The following is a 25,652-nucleotide window of genomic DNA, read 5'->3' on the forward strand; positions in this document are numbered from 1 at the left end:
TTGGTTGATTAATTCCACCTTTACCGGTGAAAATGAGTTCTGAGTGCACGCTGAAAAACCCCTCAGAGGCAGCTTCAAATTCTCTTCTCCCTCTTGCATTTCCCAGGGGCTCAGGCTAAGTCTTTGATTGTCATTATTAGTATTGTTATTATTATTATTATCTTATTAGTACTAATTCTAATATTGCTGGATTTAAGAGAAATTCGCACCTTGCTAAGGTACCACCGACCACCAGAAACGATAACTTTCTTATAGAAGCAGCGAGGCTCAGTGGAAAGGGCCCGGGCTTGGGAGTCAGAGGTCGTGGGTTCGAATCCCCGCTCTGCCACTTGTCAGCTGTGTGACCTTGGGCAGGTGACTTCACGTCTCTGTGCCTCAGTTTCCTCACCTGTCAAATGGGGATGAAGACGGTGAGCCTCACGTGGGACAACCTGATGACCCTGTATCTGCCCCAGCGCTTAGAACGGTGCTCTGCACATAGTAAGCGCTTAACAAATCCCAACTTTATTATTATTATGACTTTCTTTGATCATATTCCACCAGATGGAAGCACGGTTTTACTGGCTATTTCCAGGCAAGATCCTATTGGTCGAGCCACCTGCCTGTCAGGAGGCTGCTTCTTCTGATTGGTTCTGCTAGACAGAATCTGATGGGCTGTTGCTACTAAGGCCAATTAAACGGAGGGTTGGTGGAGGGTTTTCAAAGACGGGTGAGGCCGAGAATCCTAAAAAAGTTTCAGGTAGGTGCTTTGGGTCTTTGAAATGGAATTGGGATGTTAAGGGTATTATTTTTAATTAATCAAATTTATTGAGTGTTTGCTGGGTGGAGAGCAGTTTATTAAGCACTTGGGAGAGTAATAATAATAATAATTCATTCAATAAAAATAAAAAATAAAATGTTGGTATGTGTTAAGCGCTTACTATGTGCCAAGCACTGTTTTAAGCGCCGGGGTAGATACAAGGTAAATCAGGTGGTCCCACGTAGGGCTCCTGGTCTTCATAATAGTGTTGGTATTTGTTAAGCACTTACTCTGTGCCGAGCACTGTTCTAAGCGCTGGGGGAGATGCAGGGTCATCAGGTTGACCCACGTGAGGCTCACAGTTAATCCCCATTTTCCAGATGAGGGAACTGAGGCCCAGAGAAGTGAAGTGACTCGCCCACAGTCACACAGCTGACGCGTGGCAGAGCAGGCAGTCGAACCCATGACCTCTGACTCGGAAGCCCGGGCTCTTTCCACTGAGCCACGCTGCTTCATCCCCCTTTTACAGATGAGGGAACCGGGGCACAGAGAAGTTGTGACTTGCCCAAGGTCACACAGCTGACAAGGGGCGGGGATGGGATTAGAACCCATGACCTTGTGACTCCCAGGCCCATGCTCTATACACTAAGCCATGCTACTTCTCCTACAAGTTAATCAAGTTGTCCCACGTGGGGCTCACAGTCTCAATCCCCATTTTTACAGATGAGGGAAATAAGGCCCAGAGAAGTGAAGTGGCTTGCCCCAGGTCGCATAGCAGACAGGTGGCAGAGCCGGGATTAGAACCCATGACCTCTGATTCCCAAGCCTGGGCTCTTTCCACTAAGCCACACTGCTCTTCACTGTCGTTTAGACTGTGAGCCCGTCCTTCAACAGGGATTGTCTCTATCTGTTGCCCAATTGTCCATTCCAAGCGCTTAGTCCAGTGGTCTGCACATAGTAAGCGCTCAATAAATACTATTGAATGAATGTAACAGAATTGGTAGAGACGTTTTCAACATAAATTACCCAGCTACCCAACTTGTCGGTCTGATTCGGGCACCACCATCGATCGGTGGTATCGTGGCCCAGTGGAAAGACCCCGGGCTTTGAAAATCAGAGGTCATGGGTTCGAATCCCACTCTGCCACTTGTCAGCTGTGTGACTGTAGACGAGCCCCTTCACTTCTCTGGGCCTCAGTTCCCTCCTCTGGAAAATGGGGATGAAGACAGTGAGCCTCACGTGGGACAACCTGATTCCCCTGTATCTACCCCAGCGCTTAGAACAGTGCTCCGCACGTAGTAAGCGCTTAACAAATACCAACATTATTATTTGTTGAGACCTTATTTTGTGCAGAGCACTGTACTAAGCGCTTGACAGAGTATCATGTCGGCAAAAAATGGAGGCAGTTTCAGCACACCAAGTGTAAATCAAATGAGAAAGCTACAGGGTCCAGTTCTAAACATCTTACTTCAATAAAAAAGTATGTTTTGTGATACTCATCGTAGTTGTCGGTGCCAAGACAAAAAAAAAAAAAGCCTTAGCACAACAAACACAGGCATTATTTTAAGGTCTAAGATGTACTCAGGGCCCCCGAGTTATCCAATTAACATTCCTCCTGCAACACGAAACCAGTTGCTTCAAGGCAAGGTTTCTCCTACTCCTCTGAAGTGAGCCAGCCCTTGCTTTTTCCACAGTGCAGATCGTTTAGCCAAAAAGGTCTTGAAACGGATGCATAAACTACCGAAAACATTACTAAGGAGTGCCCGAAATTGCCGTTTCACACACCAAACCTGCACTAAATAATAATGTTGGTATTTGTTCAGCGCTTACTGTGTGCAGAGCACTACGAGCTGGGGGAGATACAGGATCATCAGGTTGTCCACGTGGGGCTCACATTTTTGAATCCCCATTTTCCAGACGAGGTCACTGAGGCCCAGAGAAGTGAAGCGACTCGCCCACAGTCACACAGCTGACGAGTGGCAGGACTGGATTCGAACCCATGACCCCCGACTGCCGAGCCCGGGCTCTTTCCACTGAGCCACCTTCAGCGTGACGGTCACCTTCCTGTAGAGTTATTCTTGTCACTGAGGAAAGTGTAACAGTTCTAAAAATTATCCTTACCCTAGGTAAGACCTCAGTAGACATTTGAACAGAGCCCGAAGACTTGATTTGCGTGAATCCATTCTCCTAGCTAATTAAAATCAATTAACTCAAGGAACACGTAGGTTTCTCATTAAACTTTTAATGGTCTCAACTGTGATGGGTTTAGGCCGCGTTGAGGAACATTTTAAAAGTACTGATATTGAAAACGAATAACTGCCACGAAAGAAACAGTCCACCAAAACATTCCTTTCCTTCTAAAGCTTTTCCGATATATTGTAATGATTAACCAGCCTTTTGCCATTTACCTTAAATGGCCAACTGAGGCAGTTCTGAGACTATTTTTCCACCCCCGATTTAGACTGGGATACTAGGTGTTTTATTTCTTTACTTATTATGGTATTTGGTGTTGGGTAGAATATTCATTTAACTGGGTGAGTTTCTTGTAAGGGGGCGATTATGTAACATCACGGTTATAGAATAATGTGGAATAATCTACCATCCGAAAACCAAGTGAGAGCCCCAGTAAAGGATTAAGACATGGAAAATTAATTGTATTCTGAATATTGATAATTATGGTGCATACTCAGCGTGGCTCCGTGGAAAGAGCACAGGCTTTGGAGTCAGAGATCATGGGTTCGTATCCCGGCTCTGCCACTTGTCAGCTGTGTGACTTTGGGCAAGTCACTTCACTTCTCTGTGCCTCAGTGACCTCATCTGGAAAATGGGGATTAAGACTGTGAGCCCCTCGTGGGACAACCTGATTCCCTTGTGTCCACTCCAGCGCTTAGAACAGTGCTCTGCACATAGTAAGCGTTTAACAAATACCAACATCATCATCATCATTATTCAGTATTATGTTTCACACACTCTGAAAAGCATGTCATAGTAATTTTTGTTTCTTTTCCAAATAGCAGTATCCCAGGTTGCAGTCATTCATTCAGTTGCATTTATTGAGCACTTACTGTATGCAGAGCACTGTACTAAGCACTTGGGAAAGTATAGTGTGATAATAAACAAGTACATTTCTTGACCACAGTGAGCTTACAGTCTAGAGGAACTTTGCTCAGTGGAAGGAAGCTGGGCTTCAGAGTCAGAGGTCATGAGTTCGACTCCTGGCTCTGCCACTTGTCAGCTGTGTGACTGTGGGCAAGTCACGTCACTGCTCTGTGCCTCAGTTCCCTCATCTGTAAAATGGGGATGAACTGTGAGCCTCACGTGGGACAACCTGCTGAGCCTGTATCTACCCCAGTGCTTAGAACGGTGCTCGGCACCTAGTAAGCACTTTACAGATACCAACATTATCATTAGATTTGTTCTTTTAAAATGTTTCCCTTTGGAAGCATGAAATAAATTATTGAAGGGACACACAGGATTTGGCCGTCTCAGTTGGTAATGGTGTTTATTAACTGGCTAATACAGGCCAAGTACGATACTACGTTTCAGGGTACTACACAGTTAATAATAATAATAATGTTGGTATCTGTTAAGCGCTTACTATGTGCAGAGCACTGTTCTAAGCGCTGGGGGAGACACGGGGGAATCAGGTTGTCCCACGTGGGGCTCACAGTCTTCATCCCCATTTTACGGATGAGGGAACTGAGGCACAGAGAAGTTAAGTGACTCGCCCACAGTCACACAGCTGACACGTGGCAGAGCTGGGATTCGAACTCATGACCTCTGACTCCAAAGCCCACGTTCTTTCCACTGAGCCACCCTGCTTCTCTTCTCTGCTTGCTCAGTTCAAGACATGAGCCCCGTTTCGCAGGAGATTTCCATTCAGGTGATTATTCAATGTGTACATGTTGCTTTAAAGCGGAAAAAAAAGAACTTAAAGCTGATTTCATCAGTCTATATTAGAATCCATTATATTTGTGTAATGTCACTTTACGACTGTCTTGGAGAAACAAAATTTCCTTTTAAGCTTCAAAGGTACTGCAATATATGACAACACTACCATCTTGTGGTGTGAAAAGTCTCGCTTACTGTAGTATAACGGTAAAAATCTGGTTACCATGTTCGAGGAGGTTGTTTTTGAATCCTATTCATTCATTCAATAGTATTTATTGAGCGCTTACTATGTGCAGAGCACTGTACTAGGCGCTTGGAATGGACAAGTCGGCAACAGATAGAGACAGTCCCTGCCCTTTGACGGGCTCACGGTCTAATCCTGGGAGACGGACAGACGAGAACGATGGCAATAAATGGAGTCGAGGGGAAGAACAGCTCATAAAAACAATGGCAACTAAATAGAATCAGGGTGATGTACATCTCATTAAACAAAATAAATAGGGTGATGATCTATACAGTGGGGCGGACGAGTACGGTGCCGAGGGGGTGGGACGGGAGAGGGCGAGGAGGAGAGGGAATGGGGGAGAAGAGGGTTTAGCTGCGGAGAGGTGAAGGGAGGGGAGAGGGAGCAGAGGGAAGAAGGGGGGAGCTCAGTCTGGGAAGGCCTCTTGGAGGAGGTGACCTTTAAGGAGATGAGCTTTTAGGAGGTGAATCCTAATGAATATTACATGTTTTAACGACCTACTTTGAAATACGCATTTGTTGCCTAGATTCCCAAGTGTTCAAGAAATTTAGGAAATGTGGATTAAGAAATTAATCTGCACTGTCCAACCCCATCCATCCATCCGGTCACTATCCCGACTCTGCCGCTTGTCAGCTGTGTGACTGTGGGCAAGTCACTTCACTTCTCTGTGCCTCAGTTCCCTCATCTGTCAAATGGGGATTAAGTGTGAGCCTCACGTGGGACAACCTGATGACCCTGTATCTGCCCCAGCGCTTAGAACAGTGCTCTGCACATAGTAAGCGCTTAATAAATACCAACATTGTTGTTAGCCTGGTTCAAGCTTTCCCCTCCTGACTCTCAATCAGTCAATAAATCAGTGATAATTGTGGTATTTGTGAACTGCTTACTACGTACCAGGTACTGTACTAAGCACTGGGGTGGATACAAGAAAATTGGCTTGGATACAGTCCCTGTCCCACATGATGATAATAATGATAAAAATAACGTTGGTATTTGTTAAGCGCTTACTATGTGCAGAGCACTGTTCTAAGCGCCGGGGGAGATACATGGTAAGGAGTAGATACAGGGTAAGCAGTAGATGCTCACAGTCTTAATCCCCATTTTACAGATGAGATAACCGAGGCCTAGAGAACCAAAGTGACTTGTCCGAGGTCACGGAGCGGACAAGTGCTGGGGCTGGGATTAGAACCCATGACCTGCAGAATCCTAGGCCCGTGCTCTACCCACTAGGTCATGCTGCTGCTTTAATGATATTTACTGAGGATTTACTGTTTATTCACTCATTCATTCAGCCATACCTATTGAGCGCTCACTGTGTGCCCAGCACTGTACTAAGCACTTGGGAGAGTACGATACAACGGAATTAGCAGCACGTTTCCTGCCCATAACCGGCTTCCAGTCTAGAGGGAAAATTGTGTGAATTGGTTTGGAGATGATACTGGTGTGGTGATGTTAGTAGCGTGGCTCAGTGGAAAGAGCCCGGGCTTGGGAGTCAGAGGTCACGGGTTCGAATTGCGGCTCTGCCACTTGTCAGCAGTGTGACTGTGGGCAACTTCTCTGTGCCTCAGTGACCTCATCTGTAAGATGGGGATTACGACTGTGAGCCTCATGTGGGACAACCTGATTACCCTGTATCTACTCCAGTGCCTACTCCAGCGCTTCGAACGGTGCTCTGCACATAGTAAGCGCTTAACAAATACCAACATGATTATTATTATTGTTATGTTAAAGGGGGGACTGTGAAGGGGCGAGAGTGACAGGAGCCATTGTACATGTTCTATTTTCAATCAAATTTTTGTCAGTCTCATTTTATCAGAGGTCTACCTTATTTATTACAGTGTACCTTCACCGTGTGTAGAATTGGAATCTTTCTTACTTTGGAAGCTCTCGTTGGCTTCTGGATTGATGGAGCGGATATGAGGATAAAATGAAAAGGGGAGAGAAAAGAAAAAAGGAAGAGGAAATGTGAGCGACATTGTGAGTACTCTGGCAAAGACCAAGTAGTTCTGCTTAACCTTTTCAGCTTCCAGCCAACCACTGTATTTTTGTTGTTATGAAGGAAAAATATAAGGTTTTCACAAAAAAGGAGCTCCACAAAAATGTAGCATTCGCTAAGCGCTTACCGCGTGCCAGGCAGTGTACGAAGCGTTAGGGTGGATACGAGCAAATTGGGTTGGACGCAGTCCCGATCCCACGTGGGGCTCACGGTCTCAATCCCCATTTTCCGGATGAGGGAACTGAGACACAGAGAAGTGAAGGGACTTGCCCAGCGTCCCATAGCAGACGAGTGGCAGAGGCGGGATTAGAACCCGGGACCCTCTGACTCCCCGGCCCGTGCTCTATCCACTACGCCACGCTAGTGACCAATTACTGGCAGGGATGTTTGGGCTCTGCCCCTGGATTACTGTGTGACTTGGGCAAGTCACATACCCTCTCTGAGCCTAGGTTTCATCACTTTTAAAAGGGGGATAAGACAGATGGCGAGCCCAGTGTGGAATAGGATCAGTGTCTGCCTTTTATCGACCCTGGCACTTAGCACGCAGTAAGTGCTCAATAAATGGTATTCATTCAGTAGTATTTATTGAGCATCTACTATGTGCAGAGCACTGTACTGAGCACTTGGCATGTACAATTCGGCAACAGAGACAGTCCCTGCCCAGTGGCGGGCTCACGGTCTGAAAGGTGGGGAGACAGACAGCCAAGAAAAACAGAACAAGACAACATCATGAAGATAAATAGAATCAAGGAGATAGACACCTTATTAACAAAGGAATAGGGTAATAAATAATAATAATGTTGGTATTTGTTAAGCACTTACTATGTTCAGAGCACTGTTCTAAGCGCTGTGTAGACACGGGGGAATCAGGTTGTCCCACGTGGGGCTCACAGTCTGAATTCCATTTTACAGATGAGGTCACTGAGTCCCAGAGAAGTGAAGTGACTTGCCCACAGTCACACAGCTGCCAAGTGGAAGAGCTGGGATTCGAACCCATGACCACCGACTCCAAAGCCCGGGCTCTTTCCACTGAGCCGCGCTGCATACCAATGAGCACAGTGCTCAGGGGAGGGGAAGGGTGAAGAGCAGAGGGTGGGGGGGGGGTAGGGAGGCGGAGCAGAGGGAAAGAGGCGAACATTATGAACGAAGATGGAAAGGAACCGGACGGCCTTATGGAGGAAAGATTGGTAGCGGGGTTTAGCATTGATTCTGGGGGGGGGAAACTATAAATGGAACCTGAAAGCTAGTGGCAAGAATGAAGAACCGTTTCCTCAACTAGTCACAGAAGGCAAGGTATGGCCTCAGAAAAATCTGGCTGCTGTGCGCACAGCCTGAACGGGATGTTTCTCTAGCAATTCCTTTCCAAATATGGAAGAAGAGATAGTTCGGGACAGTTATGTGCAGAAATTGTGTGAGGCCGTTCTTTGCCCGATAGGAATAGCAGACCAAGGCAAGAGAGGATGGCAGAGATTATAATAGAAGCTCTTTGGCAACAAAATTATGCACACTGTACGGGAAGGTTGAGAAAAGGATGAGATGTACATCACCCTGATTCTATCTATCTGCTTTCGTTTTATTGAGATGTTCTTCCCCTCGATTCTATTTATCGCCATCGTTCCCGTCCGTCCGTCTCCCCCGATTAGACCGTGAGCCCGTCAAAGGGCAGGGACCGTCTCTATCTGTTACCGATTTGTCCATTCCAAGCGCTTAGTACAGTGCTCTGCACATAGTAAGCGCTCAATAAATACTACTGAATGAATGAAAAGGCAGCCGGCCTCAGAAACTCTTAAAGACAAGCCTAGCCAGCCGGTGATGTATTGATTGGCTACGAGAAGCAGCGTGGAGCAGTGGCTGGAGCGCGGGCCTGGGAGTCAGCAGGTCATGGGTTCTAATCCCAGCTCCACCACTTGTCTGCTGTGTGACCTTGGGCAAGTGGCCTAACTTCTCTGTGCCTCGGTTACCTCATCTGGAAAAATGGAAGATTAAGAGTGGGAGTCCAATGTGCGGTTACCTCATCTGGAAAAATGGAAGATTAGGAGTGGGAGCCCAATGTGGGATAGGGACTATGTCCAACCTGATTAACTTGTATCTACGTCAGTGCTTAGAACAGTGCTTGTATATAGTAAGCGTGTAACAAGTACCATGATTATTATTATTATCATTAATTGAGGAGCAGTATGGCCTAGTGGAAAGAACGCAGGTTTGGGGGTCAGAGGACCTGAGTTCTTTTACCAGCTCTGCCAATTACTTGCTGTGTAACCTTGGTCAAGTCACTTAAGTTCTCTGTACCTCAGTTTCCTCATCCATAAAATGGGGATTCCAAACACTCTTTCTCCCTCCTACTTAGGCTGTGATCCCCATGTGGGACAGGAACTGTGTCTGACCTAATTAACTTCTATCTACCTGTCACCCGTCGCCAGGGACAGGTTCTTTCGGAATTGGCGCGGCGAGAGAGAGAGAGAGAGAGGCCGGGGATGGAAAAACCTGAGTTTTGTATAGAATTTATTCCGTGGGGCGGATTGAATTTAATTATTTAGACGCGACAATCGGCCTTCCCTTTTGGGGGAAACATGATGTTAAAGCTTCCCCTTTGGGAGGAATATGGGGTTAGAGCTTCCCTAACGGGAGGAATACACTGGTATGTTACTCGCGTGTGGGCGGACACCCGAGCCCACTTATGATTTACTCACAACGTGGTGAGGCGGCTGGCTCCCACCGTGTGCTCACCCCACCCGGGAGGAATCCACCTTTGCGTTAAATACACTTATGCGCTAAACACTAATGAGTTACATACACTTATGCGTTCAACCCAGTTATGCATTACCCACTTACGGTTACTGGCACTTGGTGAGGCGGCTAGCTCCCACCCTGTTCGCGTCCCCCTGGGGAGGCCCCCACTTAGACATCAAATCCATTGTAAACAATTACGTACTCATGGTGAAGCATCTGGCTTCCAACCCCACGAGTTCTCAGCAGGAGAGGACACTCACCCATCCCACGGCTCCTGACTTGGTGCAGGCAGAGCGGCCTTCTCACGCTCTGGACAGAGGCGACCCGCAGCCGACTGCTGCAAGTCCCATTCCTCTGCACAGGTTAGAGGCGGCAGGTATTTATCGCCTGTGCCCTTAGGCCATTCCAGCTTCCGGCCTCAGTTTATCCAATCTCTGCCCTCCCCCCTCCTCCATTCCTAATTTGATTGGCACGGGGGCGAGGGGCACCTTCTGTATTCCCAGCTTGGGCTGTCAATCTGGCAGTTTGGGTTTTTGGGGCATTGTCCCACCCTCACCTCCGAGTTCCGCCTGCTGGCTCAGGAGGTCAAGAGGTAGCATTTGACCTTGAGATGGTCGGTACCCCAGGGTTACCCGGGACGCTACCCCAGCGGCTAGAACAGTGCTGAACAAGACCTTAACAAAAATGATGATCTTTCTTCTGTAAATGTCATCAGTCGTTTCCGATTCATAGCGACTTTAAGGATCAGTACGGAGAATTTTCTTGGTTTAAAAAAATAGAGAAATGGTTAACCATTACCTTCTTCGGCACAGTAACAACTTAAGTCTCTGCCTCTGTTTGGTCAACATTTTGATTTCTCCGATCTTCCGCTTCTGATTCTTTTCCATGCTGCTGCTGCCCAGCACAGGTGAATCAACTTTTTCTGACTCTCCGGTTTAAAGATTTTCATTATGGGCAACCCTTACGAGAGAGTATAATAATAATAATAATGTTGGTATTTGTTAAGCGCTTACTATGTGCCGAGCACTGTACTAAGCGCTGGGGTAGACATAGGGGAATCGGGTTGTCCCACGTGGGGCTCACAGTCTTAATCCCCATTTTACAGATGAGGGAACTGAGGCACAGAGAAGTGAAGTGACTCGCCCACAGTCACACAGCCGACAAGTGGCAGAGCTGGGATTCGAACTCATGAGCCCTGACTCCAAAGCCCGTGCTCTTTCCACTGAGCCACGCGAGTATCAGTATCTCTCAGTAGTGTAGCGCTAAGCTTCATTGGCATACGCAAACTCTCCCTCCAGGGTAAGACATTGATTTATAAGAGAGATGATGATGATGATGATGATATAGCAATGTCCTTCTTTTATAACCCCCAATTTAATTACTCCTGGTTTTAGCAATAATAGCATTTATCGAGTGGATACTATACTAAGCACTTGGGAAAGCGTAAATCAAGCAGGTGATACGTTTCCTGTCCACAAGGAGCTTACCGGAATGGAAGAGTTGGATTTCAGCATATTTACAACTAAATGGCTCCAAATAAATAATTGAAAGTAAATTGCGTTCTGACACATCTGAGTGAGTAGACATTTTCCAGAACATATGCATTAAGACAGATTCTATAAGGGAGTTTTATCTGTTGTGTTGTACTATCCCAATTGCTTAGTACAGTGCTCTGTGCACAGAAAGCGCTCAATAAATAGGATTGAATGACTGAATGAATGAATTTCAGAAAGAAAACTCCAGTGAAAAGGGAAGAGCCCACTCTGTGAAGGAAAACCCCTTCCAGGAAGCAAACAAATGACAACTGAAGCCATCATTTTCCTTGAACTTTCTAAATTCGATTGTTCTGATGACGTAGAAAAAGACTGGGCGGAAAACTAATATTGTAGCAAGAGGGAGATAAATTGTTTGAGCTCCATACTCTTAAACTCAAAAAACAAATGATTGACTTTGAGATTTGGAAATTGGATTGTGTTGCTACATGCTTATATCAATAATAATAAGACCTTGAACTTGTGTAGCATACATTTTATTATTCCATAGTGCTTTAGCTGGCATACATTTTATTATTCCATAGTGCTTTAGCGGGTAGACAATATGAAGAGGAAGAAAAGGAGAGAAAAAAATTGGGGCCAAATTATAAGAAGACACTTTGGAAAGATTTACCTCATTTAGACCCAATCGGTGTTTGAAAAAACAGAGTAAGTTTGGGCTTCCTCTTCCTCCACCACTTCTACCTCCCCTTTCACATCCTTACTCTCCCAAGTGCTTAGTACAGTGCTTTGTATGCAGTGAGAACTCAATAAATGTTTGATCGATTGATCTCCACCTCTTCCTCCTCATCTTCGTCCTCTTCCTCCTCTTTAATCAATCGTATTTATTAAGCACTTACTGTGTGCAGAGCAGTGTACTAAGCGCTTGGCAGAGTAAAATTTAACCTTCTCTTTCCCATCTTCCCGCCCCTCCTCCTTCTCTTCCTTCTCCCCTTCTCCCTTTTCTCCTGGTTATCATTATTATCCTTCATCTAGATTAAATCTTCCTCAGTGTGGCGTAGGCTGCAACAACATTAAATAATGACATTAATTCTGGTATTGGTTAAGCGTTTACTACGTGAGAGACGTATCATACTGAATCAAATGTAAGTTCCTTGACTGAATGTAAGCCTGCTGAACGTGTGTCGTCTTAGAAGAATGGACGCCCTGGCTTGTGATAATCCATCCCAAAAAGATCCAACAATTCTTGCATCCCTATACATGGTAGGACCAAAGTTTTTCATGGAATTGCCCCAAATCAACCTTCAGAAATGGTCCTTGTAGTTTGCTGTAATCTCAATAGTTAAGCCTCATTAAGATTTTCAGTGTTCACAATTTGGAATTTTTTTTTGTGTGTCAAGGGGTAATAGTAACATGAGTTTTTATTAAGCACTTAATGTGTGCCTAGTACTGTACTACCATACAGGATGGTTGGAATCAGAAAGTGCATAACAATTTTAAGCAATGAAACGTGGGTTGAATGAGCGAGAGAACTTGGTTCTCTAGATGAAATGATAATTTAAGGTTGAGGGAATTAAAATTCACTAAAGACATTATAAATACAGACCATAGATGACACAGAGAAGGATGTTTACATAGGAGAGGGTTTTATTTCTCTAAGTGAAGGGCGAATTGGGATTCCAATGAAATAATAATAATCATAGTATTAGTTACACATTTTCTTTGTCCAAGCCCTGGGGTAGGTAGGGACAGAGTCCCTAACTCACATGGGTTGCAGTAGGAAAGAAGTGAAATTCCAGTTTTAATAGAAGGTCATGGGTTCTGACACCGGCTCTGCCACTTGTCTGACCTTGGAAAAGTCACTTCACTTCTCTGTGCCTCAATTCCTCACCAGTAAAATGGGAATTGAGACTCTGAGCCCCACACAGGACAGGGACTGTGTCCAACTTGATTTGCCTGTATCCACCATAGCGCTTAGTACAGTGCCCGTCCCATAGAAAGCACTTAACAAATAATATTATTATTATTATAATAACTTTACCAGGCAATTTGGTGCACACCACCATCTTGGGGAAACACAACCATGCTACTCTGTAGCTGTACTAGTCCTAGACCTCGTTGGAAGGTCCACAGTGAGCCAACATAGCTCCAGGCCAAGGGACCTGTTAATCACCAGACAATTACTCTTGTCTTATGCTGTGGAGTGGTCTCCAACCCATAGCGACTTCATGGATACATCTCTCCCAAAAGGCCCCATCTCTGTCTGCATTCGTTCCGGTAGCGGATCCAGGGGGTTTTCTTGGTTAAATCCGGAAGCGGTTTACCGTCACCTCCCGTGTAGTCATCTTGTGTCTCCGCCCTCGACTCTCTCCCATGTCGCTGCCGCCCAGCACGGGTGAGTTTTGACTTGGAGCAGATGGTCTTCCACTCGCTAGCCACTGGCCAAGCTAGGACTGGAACGGACGGGCCTCTGCTTGACTCTCCCTCCTGTAGCCGAGACTGGTAGAGGACTGGAAACTCTCCAGGTGCCATCCTGAGAGGGGAGACGGTGACTCTCTCCGCTTTTAAAGCCTTATGGAAGGAACATCTCCAAGAGGCCTTCCTTCACTAAGCCCTCTTTTCCTCTTCTCCCACTCCCTTCTGCCCCACCCTTTCTCCCTTTATTCCTCCCCCCTTCCCAGCCCTACAGAGCTTATGTACATATCTGTCATTTATTTATATTAATGGCTGTCTCCCGCTCTGGACTGTAAGCTCTTTGTGGGCAGGGAATGTGTCTGTTGTATTGTTATACTCTCCCAAATGCTCAGTACAGTGCTTTGAACACCGTATACACTCAGTAAATCCTAGCTGAGAAGCAGCTTTGGCCTAGTGGCTAGAGCACGAGCCTGGGAGTCCAGAGGACCTGGGATCTAATCCTGGATCTGCCACCTGTCAGCTGTGTGATATCGGGCAAGTCACTTCACTTCTCCGGGCCTCAGTTCCCTTATCTGTAAAATGGGGATTAAGACTGTGAGCCCCGTTTTCGACAGGAACCGTGTCCAACCTGATTAGCTTGAATCTACCCCAGTGCTTAGAACAGTGCCTGAAACCTAGTAAACTCTTAAGAAATACCAGAATTATTATTATTACAGTTGGCTGACTGGCTAATTTACCGACTGGAAACCAAATGAGTCCAGCTGTGGTGGCATTCCTAGAAGGAGCCATCGTGACAACCCATGTTTCCGGCCATTGTTTGGTAAAACCCATCATTTATAAACACAAAAAAACATCTGGATGTCTCAACTATCCATCAGAACATAGACAGCAATTGAGCCTAGGCTTTCCAATAAAATTCCCGGAGCTAGCACGGAGGATTACTGGGTAACCTGTGTTTAAAATTATTCCAACACGCTCTCGTGCCTGCAGGGATTGCTGCATTTTGAATGTCCAGCCCTGCTCTTTTTCTTTGCAATCTCATATTTCTTCCAGCCTTCAGGGCATCGCTAATTGGATAATCCACTGCTGCCTCAAACCTAACGCGTCCCGAACCGAACTCCTCACATTCCCTCCCAAACCCTGCCCTCCCCCTGACTTCCTCATCACTATAGACGGCATCACCATCCTTCCCGTTTCACAAGCCCATAACCTTGGCGTTATCCTCCGTTCCTCTCTCTCGTTCAATCTGTCACCACATCCTGTCGGTTCAACCTTCACAGCATCACTAAAATCCCCCCTTTCCTCTCCATCCAAACCGCTACCGTGTTAATCCGAGCATTTCCCCTCCCCCACCTTGATTACTGATTTAGCCTCCTTACTGACCTCCCCGCCTCCCGTCTCTCCAGTCCATACTTCACTCTGCTGCTCGGATCATTTTTCTACATAAAAGCCCACGTTTCCCCACTCATTCATTCATTTAATAGTATTTCTTGAGCGCTTACTATGGGCAGACCACTGTACTAAGCGCTTGGAATGTACAAATCGGTAACAGAGACAGTCCCTGCCCTTTGACGCGGGGGAGACGGACAGACAAAAACAATAGCAATAAATAGAATCAAGGGGATGCACATCTCATTAAAACAATAGCAAATAAATAGAATCAAGGTGATGTATATCTCATTAACAAAATAATAGAATCAAGGTGATGTACATCAAGGTGTACATCACTCCAGAACCTCCAGTGGTTGCCCATCCACCTTGATATCAAACAGAAACTCCTTTCCGTCGGCTTTGAAGTACTCAGTCACCTTGTCCCCGCTTAAATTTTCTCACCGCTTTGCTACTACAACCCACCCCAGCCACTTTGCTCCTCTAACGCCAGCCTACTCACTGTACCTCCATCTTCCACTTGTCAGCCGTGTGACTGTGGGCAAGTGACTTAACTTCTCTGTGCCTCAGTTACCTCATCTGGAAAATGGAGATTGAGACTGTGAGCCTAAGGTGGGGCAACCTAATTACCCTGTATCTACCCCAGAGCTTAGAACAGTGCTCTGTACATAGTAAGGACTTAACAAATACCAACATTATTATTATTATTGTCTCACTGCCAACCCCGCTCCCTTGTCCCGCCTCTGGCCCGGAACGTCCTCCCTCCTCAAATCCGACAATGACTCCCGCCTCCTGCCTCAAAGCCTTATTCAAGGTCCATCTCCTCCAAGAAGCCTTCCCCGACTAATCCCTCCTCTCCTCCCATTCCCTTCTGGGTCACTCTTGCACTTGGATTGGCTCCCTTTCTTCACCCCTCCCTCAGCCCCGCACCACTTATGTATTTATCCGGAATTCATTTAATGTCTCCTTCCCCCTCTAGACCGTAAGGTCTCTGTGGAGAGGGAACGTGTCTACCAACTCTGTTACATTGTATTCTCCCAAGTGCTTCGTAGCCCACAGTAAGCACATAATAAGCAGTCAATAAATATGCTTGATTTGATTTGATTGAATGCATGGGTCCGATGTCCTCTGGAGAGCTTCTCCTGTATTTAAGTCGTAGCCAGAATTGGGTGACTCTTGTCAAATGACCTAGCTCATCTGCAGTCTACTAGTTTGAACTTGTACCTCTCCAATTGCAATCAGTCATCACTCAAACAATGGTATCTACTGAGCACTTACTGGTGGAGAGCACCGTACTAAGCGTTGGGAGAATACACTATTCTCTACATAGTAATATTTATTCTTAAAGAAAACAACCCACAGCTCTAATAGCCCAACTCCCTTAATATATTGTCCTGTTGGAAAAATATAGTAAACACAATCTAAAACGGCTAATTTTTGACTCTACCATGACTGTGGGATTCTGGGGAGGTTTAGGCCATTGAAGGTTGAAATGGCTCCTAGCTGTCAACTCTGGAGAAGTAAAATATCTATTTTTCATACAGCTTCCTTGCATTAATTGATTCATTCAATCATATTTAGCTCTTACTGTGGGCAAAGCTCTGTACTGAGCTCTTGGGAGAGCAAGTGACCGCGTTAATGTACATCCCTCTGGCCTACTCCATTTTGCTGGGGTTTTTTTTTTCGTTCAAAGTATTATAATTGCCTATTAGCTGAAGGATGAAAACTTTAACCCTGAGCACAGATGTAAAAAGAACCGGGATGGATTTGAGAATCTCTAGAACGACTTCGACTGTGAGCCCATGAGGGACAGGGACTGCGGCCGACCTAAGTGACTTGCATCTGTCCCAGTGCTTAGAAAGGATAAACGCTTAAAACATACCATTAAAACACACTGAAAAACCAGAAAGAGAAACGGTGCACAGTCCCAAGGGCTTAGTACTGTGCTCTGCACACAGTAAGCGCTCACTCAATAGGATTGATAATAATAATGCTAATGATAATAATAATCGTGGTATCTGTTAAGTGCTTACTATGTGCCAGGCACTGTTCTGTGTTCTGGGGTAGTTACAAGATAATCATGGCGGACACAGCCCCTGTCCCAAGAGGGGCTCATAGTCTTAATCCCCATTTTACAGATGAGTTCACTGAGGCACAGAGAAGTGAAGTGACTTGAAAAAGGTTACACTGCAGATGCGTGGGGGATCTGGGATTAGAACCCAGGTCCTCTGAATCCCAAGCCTTTGCTGTTCTCACTAGGCCGTGCAGCTTCTTGATTGATTAGTCCGTCTCCCTCATTAGAACGTGCGCCCGGCAAAGGGCAGGGACCGTCTCTATCTGTTGCCGATTTGTCCATTCCAAACGCTTAGTACAGTGCTCTGCACATAGTAAGCGCTCAATAAATGCTATTGAATGAATGAATTAAGGGAGTGAGAAGATAAAATAGCATAAAGGCATATTGAAAAGAAAAAGGAATTGGCATATATATTTTTTAAAAAGGCGGAAAATTGTAAGTTTCTTAAGGGCAGAGTTCATAACTACTTATCTTACTCTCCAGATGGCATAGTACAGCTTAGCTCTATAAATAAATGCCATTAATCAAAAAAGTAGAATCATACTTTCAGGGGAATGATCAGACAGATCATAGTGTGTTGGCCCTATATTTCCCAAATTGAAGAATTCCCAATAAAAAACGGAAACAAAATGAAGCATGAGAGATTATAACAGTAATGAGAATAATATTGATGATAATTATAATGCTAAACTAACGATACCAGCGTGAGAATATCTGCCTTTTCTTAGCTCACATAGATGTTGGAAAAATGTAACGAGAAAACTGTTCTGGAAGTGCTTTTGAAAAAATAGAACGTTCTACAAATATTAAGTATTTTTATTTTTATTATTTTAAGTCGATGTCAGGTTTTTCCTTGAAACAGTACTTCTAGAGTTTACCACGAGGTGGTGGAAAAGGGTAGTAGAAAACTGATTCTAAGCTCGTGTTATTCTTTTGTCCAAAGTGTTGAGAAAATCAAAAAAGTCCGATGGAACATAATAGAACCTTAATTTGTGGATGAACCCTATGTAGCCTCACCATTTGAACTGATATTGGACTCGTAGTCAAGAGATCTACTGGACAGTACGTGGCTCAGTGGAAAGAGCCCGGGCTTGGGGGTCAGAGGTCATGAGTTTGAATTCCGGCTCTGCCGCTTGTCAGCTGTGTGACTTTGGGCAAGTCACTTCACTTCTCTGGGCCTCGGTTACCTCATCTGTAAAATGGGGATTAACTGTGAGCCTCATGTGGGACAACGTCATTACCCTGAATCTACCCCAGCGCTTAGAACAGTGCTCGGCACATAGTAAGCGCTTAACAAATACCAACATTTGTATTATTATTAATTTAGTAGCTATTGTCTATCAGTCTCATCTGCTGAGTGCTTACTGTGTGCAGGGCACTGTACTAAGCACTTAGGAGAGTACAACTCAACAGTATAAAAGACACATTCCCTGCCCACAATGTGTTCACAGTCTAGAGCGGGAGACAGACATCAATAAAAATAACTTGTGGCTCAGTGGAAAGAGCACGGGCTTTGGAGTCAGGGCTCATGAGTTCGAATCCCAGCTCTGCCACTTGTCAGCTGTGTGACTGTGGGTGAGTCACTTAACTTCTCTGTGCCTCAGTTCCCTCATCTGTAAAATGGGGATTAAGACTGTGAGCCCCACGTGGGACAACCCGATTCCCCTATGTCTACCCCAGCGCTAGAACAGTGCTCGGCACATAGTAAGCGCTTAACAAATACCAACATTATAAATTACAGATACGTACATAAGTGCTGTGGGCCTGGAGGGACGGGGGTAAAGTAAAGGGAGCAAGTCAGAGTGACGCAGAAGGGAGAAGGAAAAGAGGAAATGAGCTATTACAGATTCGGAGGACTTCTGACACAATCGGTTTCTGAAAACAGCATTTTTAAGTCAAAATGTTCTAAGTCGGAACCACTTTTCTCCCAGAGACAATTTTATAATTAGGGGTTAGCGAGGTTGGATGCCTTGTTCTTAGCCAAATCACCCGGAATTGTATGTGCAGTCCATGATAGATGAGTAATTGAGCTACATGAATGTATTTATACTGAGAATGAAGTGCCGTTCTAGGGTAAATGACTTTTATATTGTTGGAAGTAAAATGGACATGTATAACCTTCTCAGAGATGCCTCTTGATGTCTCCTCCCACTCCCTTCTCTGCTGCTCTTCCTTGCTCCTTCATTCCTCCTCCCTCCCATCCCCACAGTACAAATGTATATATTTGTATATATGCTGTGTGACTGTGGCCAAGTCACTTAACTTCTCTGTGCCTCAGTTACTTCATCTGTAAAATGAGGATTAACTGTGAGCCTCACGTGGGACAACCTGATGACACTGTATCCACCCCAGAGCTTAGAACAGTGCTCGGCACATAGTAAGCGCTTAAGGAATACCAACATTATTATTATTATTATTATTATTATATATCTGTCCTTTATTTATATCGGTGTCTGTCGCCCTCTAGACTGTGAGCTCGTCATGGGCAGGAATGTGTCTGTTCATTGTTATATTGTACTCCCCCAAGGGCTTAGTACAGTGCTCGGCACCCAGTAAGCACTCAATAAATACAACTGAGTGAATAGGTATTCACTCCGCTCCTCTGAACTTTAAAAATGATCCCTGTCCTCTCTCCCCGCTACATCAACAGCACCCTGTGAGCCGATGCCATAAACTGAAGCAGCATGGGCTAATGGATAGAGCACTGGCCTGGGAGTCGGAAGACCTGTGTTCGAATCCCGGCTCTGCCCTTAACTGCCGTGTGCCCTTGGGTAAGTCACTCCCTCTGTGTCTCGGCGACTTCATCTGTAAAATGGAGATGAAGACTGTGAGCCCCATGTGGGACAGGGACTCTGTCCAACCTGATTAGCTTGCACCTACCTCTGTGCTTAGTACAGTGCCTGGAACATAGTAAGCGCTTAACAAATGCCATTAAACAAAAGGAGATTATTGCTGGAAAATCAAATCAATGTGTTATTTATAATAATAGTACTTATTAAGCACTTAACATGTGCAGATCACTGTAGTGACTGCTGGGTGAGGATAAACAGGAATGAAATGTGGTCCCTTTCTCTGGCAACCCATGTAAGTGTAAAATGGTGCGTGCATTTAGGAATATCGTTAAGAGATGTGATGACTTATTTATTAATCTTTTAGGTATTTAATACTGGGCTAGACAATAACTGTGGTACTTGCTAAGCGCTTAGTCTGTACCCGGCACTGTAGTATCCACTAGGGTGGATACAAGCGAATCGGGTTGGACACGGTCCCTGTCCCTCATGGGGCTCACGGTCTCAATCCCCATTTTACAGATGAGGAGATTGAGGCACTGAGGAAGTGAAGTGACTTGTCCAAGGTCACACAGCAGACGAATGGAGGAGCCAGGATTAGAAACCAGGACCTTTGGACTCCCAGGGCTGTGCTCTATCCACTAGGCCAGGCTGCTTCGTAGCAGCATGATGCAAGATAATTGGGTTGCACAGTTTCGGTGTCACATGGGGCTCACAGTCTTAATCTCCATTTGACAGATGAGGGAACTGAGGCACGGAGAAGTGAAGCGACTTGACTGAGGCCACATGACAGACGAGCGGACTAACGGGGCTTAGAGCCCAAGTCCAACATTTGTAATAGTTTACTATGGTATGAACCTTTCTCACTGAAAAAGCTTTAAACTATTAGTTGAAATATTTGTAATCCTTCTTGGTAGAAGGTTACAGCCTCTCATTTAATCAGACTTTCATTAATCTTTAGGATTTAATTATTCAGGAGCTTGTTCCTCCTACTGTTTTCTTTTGACTGCCTGTGGTCTATTTCACTTCTTTGAAATTTCATCAGGAGTAACTGTTCAGAAAGAGAAAAGAGGAGTGTCTCAAATCCACGCACATATTAACTCTGGTGAAAGGGTTCTGTGGAGAAGATTGAAACTGACAACTGGATGTGATTTGGAGATTATCTAAAGATTTCCATGCCTGTGGCCCAGTGGAAAGAGCCTGGGCTTCGGAGTCAGAGGTCACGGGTTCGACTCCCTGCCCTGCCACTTGTCAGCTGTGTGACTGTGGGCGAGTCACTTCACTTCTCTGTGCCTCAGTTCCCTCATCTGGAAAATGGGGATTAACTGTGAGCCTCACGTGGGCCCTCCTGATGACCCTGTATCTACCCCAGCGCTTAGAACAGTGCTCTGCACGTAGTAAGCGCTAAACAAATACCAACATTATTATTATAGTGGACTCTCCCAAGCACTTAGTACAGTGGTCTGCACATAGTAAGTGCTCAGTAGATAGATTGGTCGATTATGCAGTCACTTTCCCTACATTCCCATTGATTTGTGGTAAATAGCCAGGGCTGACTAGATCTTCTCTTCATCTTCTTCCTCACCGGCCTTCACTACACTGTTACCTTTTACCTTTCTATTGCTTCTCCTTTCCCACCCCACATTCCTTGCCAAATCCTCCTCAACCCCTCTATTTATTCAATAGTATTTATTGAGCGCTTACTATGTGCAGAGCACTGTACAAAGCGCTTGGAAGGTACAAATCGGTAACAGATAGAGACGGTCCCTGCCCTTTGACGGGCTTACGGTCTACAGCCCTCTACACTGTAAGCTCATTATGGCCCGGTAACGTGTCTGCTGATTCCGTTGTATTGTACTCTCCCAAGTGCTCAGTAAAGTGCTCTGCACATAGTAAGCGTTCAGTGAATACCATTGACTGAGTGACCTCTCAGCTGCCTCTGACGCTGTGGATGACTTCCTTCCCTTTGAAACGTTATCTAACCTTGCTCTGACACTATCCCTTCTGATTCTCCTCCTCTATCTCTGGCCTCTCCTTTCCAGGCTCTGCGGTGGGCTCCTCGTTGCCTCCCACCCCCTAGATGTGGGAGGGTCCTTCAAGGGTCAGTTCAGGGTCCCTTTCTATTCTCCATGAATAGCCACTTTCTTGGAGAGCTCATTCACTTCAGTGGCTTCAACAACCATTTCTACACCGACGACTTCCAAATCTACATCTCCAGCCCTGATCTGTCTCTCCCTCTCCGCAGTGTTGCGTTTCCTTCTGCCTTCCGAACGTCTCCACTTGGTTGTCCCGCCGACAGCTCAGATCTAACGTGTCTAAAACAGAACTCATCTTTCCGCTCAAACCCTATCCTCCCGATCTCTCCTATCACTTTAGAAGACAACGCCGCTCTTCTCATTCTCTCACGAGCGCTTAACTTTAGTATTGTCTTTGACCCATCTCTCATTCAACCAACGTATTCATTCCGTCACCAAATCCTGTCGGTTCTCCTTTCCCGGCATGGAAAAATCCACCCTTTCCTCTTCATCCACACTGCTACTATGCGGAGCCGAACGCTTTTCGTAACCTGCCTGAACTCCTGTATCAGCCTCCTTGCTGACCTCCCTGCCTCCTGTCTCTCCCTACTCCAGTCCTTATCTCACTCTTGTGCCAGAATCGTTTCCTAAAAAAGGCTCAATCCATGTTTCCCACTCCTCAAGAGCCTCCAGTGGTTGCTCAGCCACCTCCACATCAAATTAACTCCTTACCATCGGCTTTAAAACACTCAATCAGCTTGCCCCCTCCTACCTTACCTTCCTGATTTCCTACTATAACATCCTACATACCTTGCTCCTCTAATTCCAACCTGTACATTGTACCTTTTTCTCACCTATCTTGCTAGCAACCTCTTGCCCACGTCCTTCCTTCGGGTTGGAATTTCCTCCCCCTTGATATAGGAGAAATCACCCCTCTTCCCACCTTCAAAGCCTTATCAAAATCACGTCCCCTCTGCAACCAAGTTCATCATTTCCCCTACTCCCTCTCCCTTCTGCGTGGCCCTACGGATGTGGATATGTCCCCTCTCAGCAATTGGCATTCACCCCATCCCCAGCTCCACAGCACTTATGCATGTATCCATATTTATTTGAATGTCTGTCTCTACCTGTAGACTGCAAGCTCCTTGTGGACAGGGAGTAGGTCGGCCAACTCTGTCGTACTCTCCTCTTCCATGTGTTTATTTAGTACAGTACCTTGCCGTACACCTATGCTCTCAATAAATACAACTGATTGATTGTTGATCTCTGCCCCCCTGAGATTGTCATTCTAAAATGTCATTCCACCTCCCACAGTCCTCAGAAACCTCCAGGGGCTGCCCAAGTCTCCCTGGTTATTGAATTCAAGGCTTTCCACCCATTTCTTCCCTCTTACAAAGCTGTTCTTTTCAACCCCTTCCTTCCTCAAGACTAACCATCTCACTGTCTTGCTTTCAACTCTCGTGCTTCTAATCCCTTCCCTTCCTGGAGCTCTCTCCCTTCCTCTAGACTTTCCCAATTTTCAAAGTCCTCCGGAAACCCTACCTCTTCCTCCAAAACCTCTTCCTGTGTATTTTTAGAGCCGGGAAACCCTCCCCACTATTCTCCACCGGAATGGTGGTTCTATCCAGTGTATCCTCTGTTAAACTGTAAGCTGCTGTGGGCAGGGATCGAGACTACTCTCCCAAGCATTAATACTGTGCTCTGCACAGAGTACACAGTAAATATCACTGATTCTCATATAGCCCACCCTCCTTACCTCACCTTTTATGTGAATGTCTCTCTCTCTCTCTCTAAAATATTATATTCGATATTTGATATCTCCCCTATGCACATCATCCACTTTGTTGCTACTCAAGCCCTCTTGCTTCAATTATAATCAAGGAATCTACTCTTCTGAGTTAGCCTAAAAAACAGATACATTGTTCTCTGACCACACTCCACACTGTCTGGGTGTGTTATAATCCCTAATCAGTGTCAGAAATTTAAAGTCATAAAAGAGTCCTGAAACACTCTCATCAAATTCAAAATATGCTTAATGTTTTATTTAACCGTACCGTTAAATTTCACTTCTCAATTTCCTCGAAAAATGATCCAGTGAAGTTCTTTGTGAAATCTCTTGTCCAGGATCCGACTCCCAGGAGAAATCAACTCTGAAAGAAAATGAATATCATAATTTCAAGATGGCAAAATTCTTTACATTTAGATCCAAAGTCACTCATTTTTAGATTCTGGATTGCTTTTCCTGATTGAAAGTTAACAACATGCCCGATTGGATTATTGCATCAGCCTCCTCTCTGATCTCCCATTGTCCTGTCTCTCCCCGCTCCATTCTATACTTCATTCCGCCACCCGGATTATCTTTCTACAGAAACGCTCCGGGCACGTCACTCCCCTCCTCAAAAATCTCCAGTGGTTGCCTATCCACCTCCGTATCAAACAAAAACTCCTCACTCTTGACTTCAAAGCTCTCCATCACCTGGACCCCTCCTACTTCACCCCCCGTCTCTCCTCCTACATCCCAGCCCGCACACTCCACTCTTCTGCCGCTCACCTCCTCACGGTCCCCCGTTCTCGCCTTTCCTGCTGTCGACCCCTCGCCCACGTCCTCCCGCTGTCCCGGAATGCCCTCCCTCCTCACCTCCGCCAAACTCACTCTCTTCGCCCCTTCAAAGCCCTACTGAGAGCTCACCTCCTCCAGGAGACCTTCCCTGACTGAGCCCCCCCTTTCCCTCTGCCCCTATTTCCCTCACTATTCCCCCTACTCCCTCTGTTCTACCCCCTTTCCCTCCCCGCAACACTTGTGCATATTTGTATATATTATTTATTACTCTGTTTTATTAATGATGAGTATATATCTATGATTCTATTTATCTTGATGGTATTGACTAGTTGTTTTCTTGTCTGTCTCCCCCTTTTAAACTGTGAGCCTATTGCTGGGCAGGAATATCCTCTATCTGTTGCCCAAATGTACATTCCAAGCGCTTAGTACAGTGCTCTGCACACAGTAAGCGCTCAATAAATACGATTGAATGAATGAACATCACACGCACGGGTAGCTAAGAAAGGTCTGCTACACGTAGAATCAAGTCACAGAGTCAGATTTAACAGTCACCTAGTTTCATGGCATGGTTTCAGAGTCCTTTGTGGAGGACTGTTTTTTGCAGATATCATCAAGGAATAATTTGGCAAGCTACTGGTGTTTCCATAGCCTAGTGGCAATATTGTATCCAGCTTTCTATGAGAGGAATTATTTATATGTGGCACGATTGCTTGTTTGCTTTAGCACAAAAATATGAAATTTGTCTAATAGTAATAATAACGGTATTTGTTAAGCACCTACTCGGCACCACGCACTGTTCTAAGCCCTGGTGTGGATACAAGCAAATGGGGTTGGACATGGTCCTTCTCCCACATGGGGCTCACAGTCTCGATCCCCATTTGACAGATGAGGTAACTGAGGCACAGAGGAATGACTTGCCCAAGGTCACACAGCTGACACACGGCAGAGTGGGGATTAGAACCCAGAGCCTTCTGACTCCCAGGCCAGTGCTCTCTTGGTAGTGGTAGCATTCACTGAACCCATCCTAGGCATTTAGGAAGTACAGAATAACAAACCGATACATTCTCCGTCCCGGAGAAAGTTACAGCCTGATTGAGGAGAGGTCGGGGAATTAATGCTTTCCAATCATGCTTTCTATAATCAGTTAATGCATGAGCCCTACAAAGACAATCTATAGAAGGCACAGAGGAAGAAAATTGGACCAAATATGTCATAAAAAGGGTTTGTGAACCATTTGGCTGGCAGCATTTACAATTATAATGAATTCTAATGAATAAGGAGAGACCTTTAATAGCATCTTGCTCCACTGTTCAAAGG

At 45.5% G+C, this 25,652-nt stretch overlaps 1 protein-coding gene, 1 long non-coding RNA gene and 1 other non-coding gene across 3 annotated transcripts in view; 1 reads left to right on the forward strand and 2 right to left on the reverse strand.

Annotated features, from left to right (window-relative positions):
- Positions 1 to 689: 689 nt before the first annotated feature.
- LOC114806358 lies at positions 690 to 19,705 on the forward strand. Its single transcript, XR_003754387.2, has 3 exons — positions 690 to 739; positions 6,713 to 6,851; positions 19,622 to 19,705. It is a non-coding gene; the product is annotated as an uncharacterized LOC114806358 (long non-coding RNA).
- Positions 13,499 to 13,636, reverse strand: LOC114807009. The gene has a single exon (XR_003755062.1). It is a non-coding gene; the product is annotated as a small nucleolar RNA SNORA7 (small nucleolar RNA).
- A 4,085-nt stretch (positions 19,706 to 23,790) lies between the features above and the next one.
- The window catches only part of TPO (thyroid peroxidase), an 80,963-nt gene continuing 79,101 nt past the window's right edge, over positions 23,791 to 25,652 (reverse strand). Inside the window, exon 17 of the mRNA XM_039910147.1 lies at positions 23,791 to 23,925. Coding sequence (XP_039766081.1) covers positions 23,920 to 23,925 — 6 coding nt within the window. The 3' untranslated portion in view covers positions 23,791 to 23,919. The remainder of the gene's footprint in view (positions 23,926 to 25,652) is intronic.

The sequence above is a fragment of the Ornithorhynchus anatinus genome, chromosome X1, assembly GCF_004115215.2.
Source record: "Ornithorhynchus anatinus isolate Pmale09 chromosome X1, mOrnAna1.pri.v4, whole genome shotgun sequence".
NCBI classification, from domain to species: Eukaryota; Metazoa; Chordata; class Mammalia; order Monotremata; family Ornithorhynchidae; genus Ornithorhynchus; species Ornithorhynchus anatinus.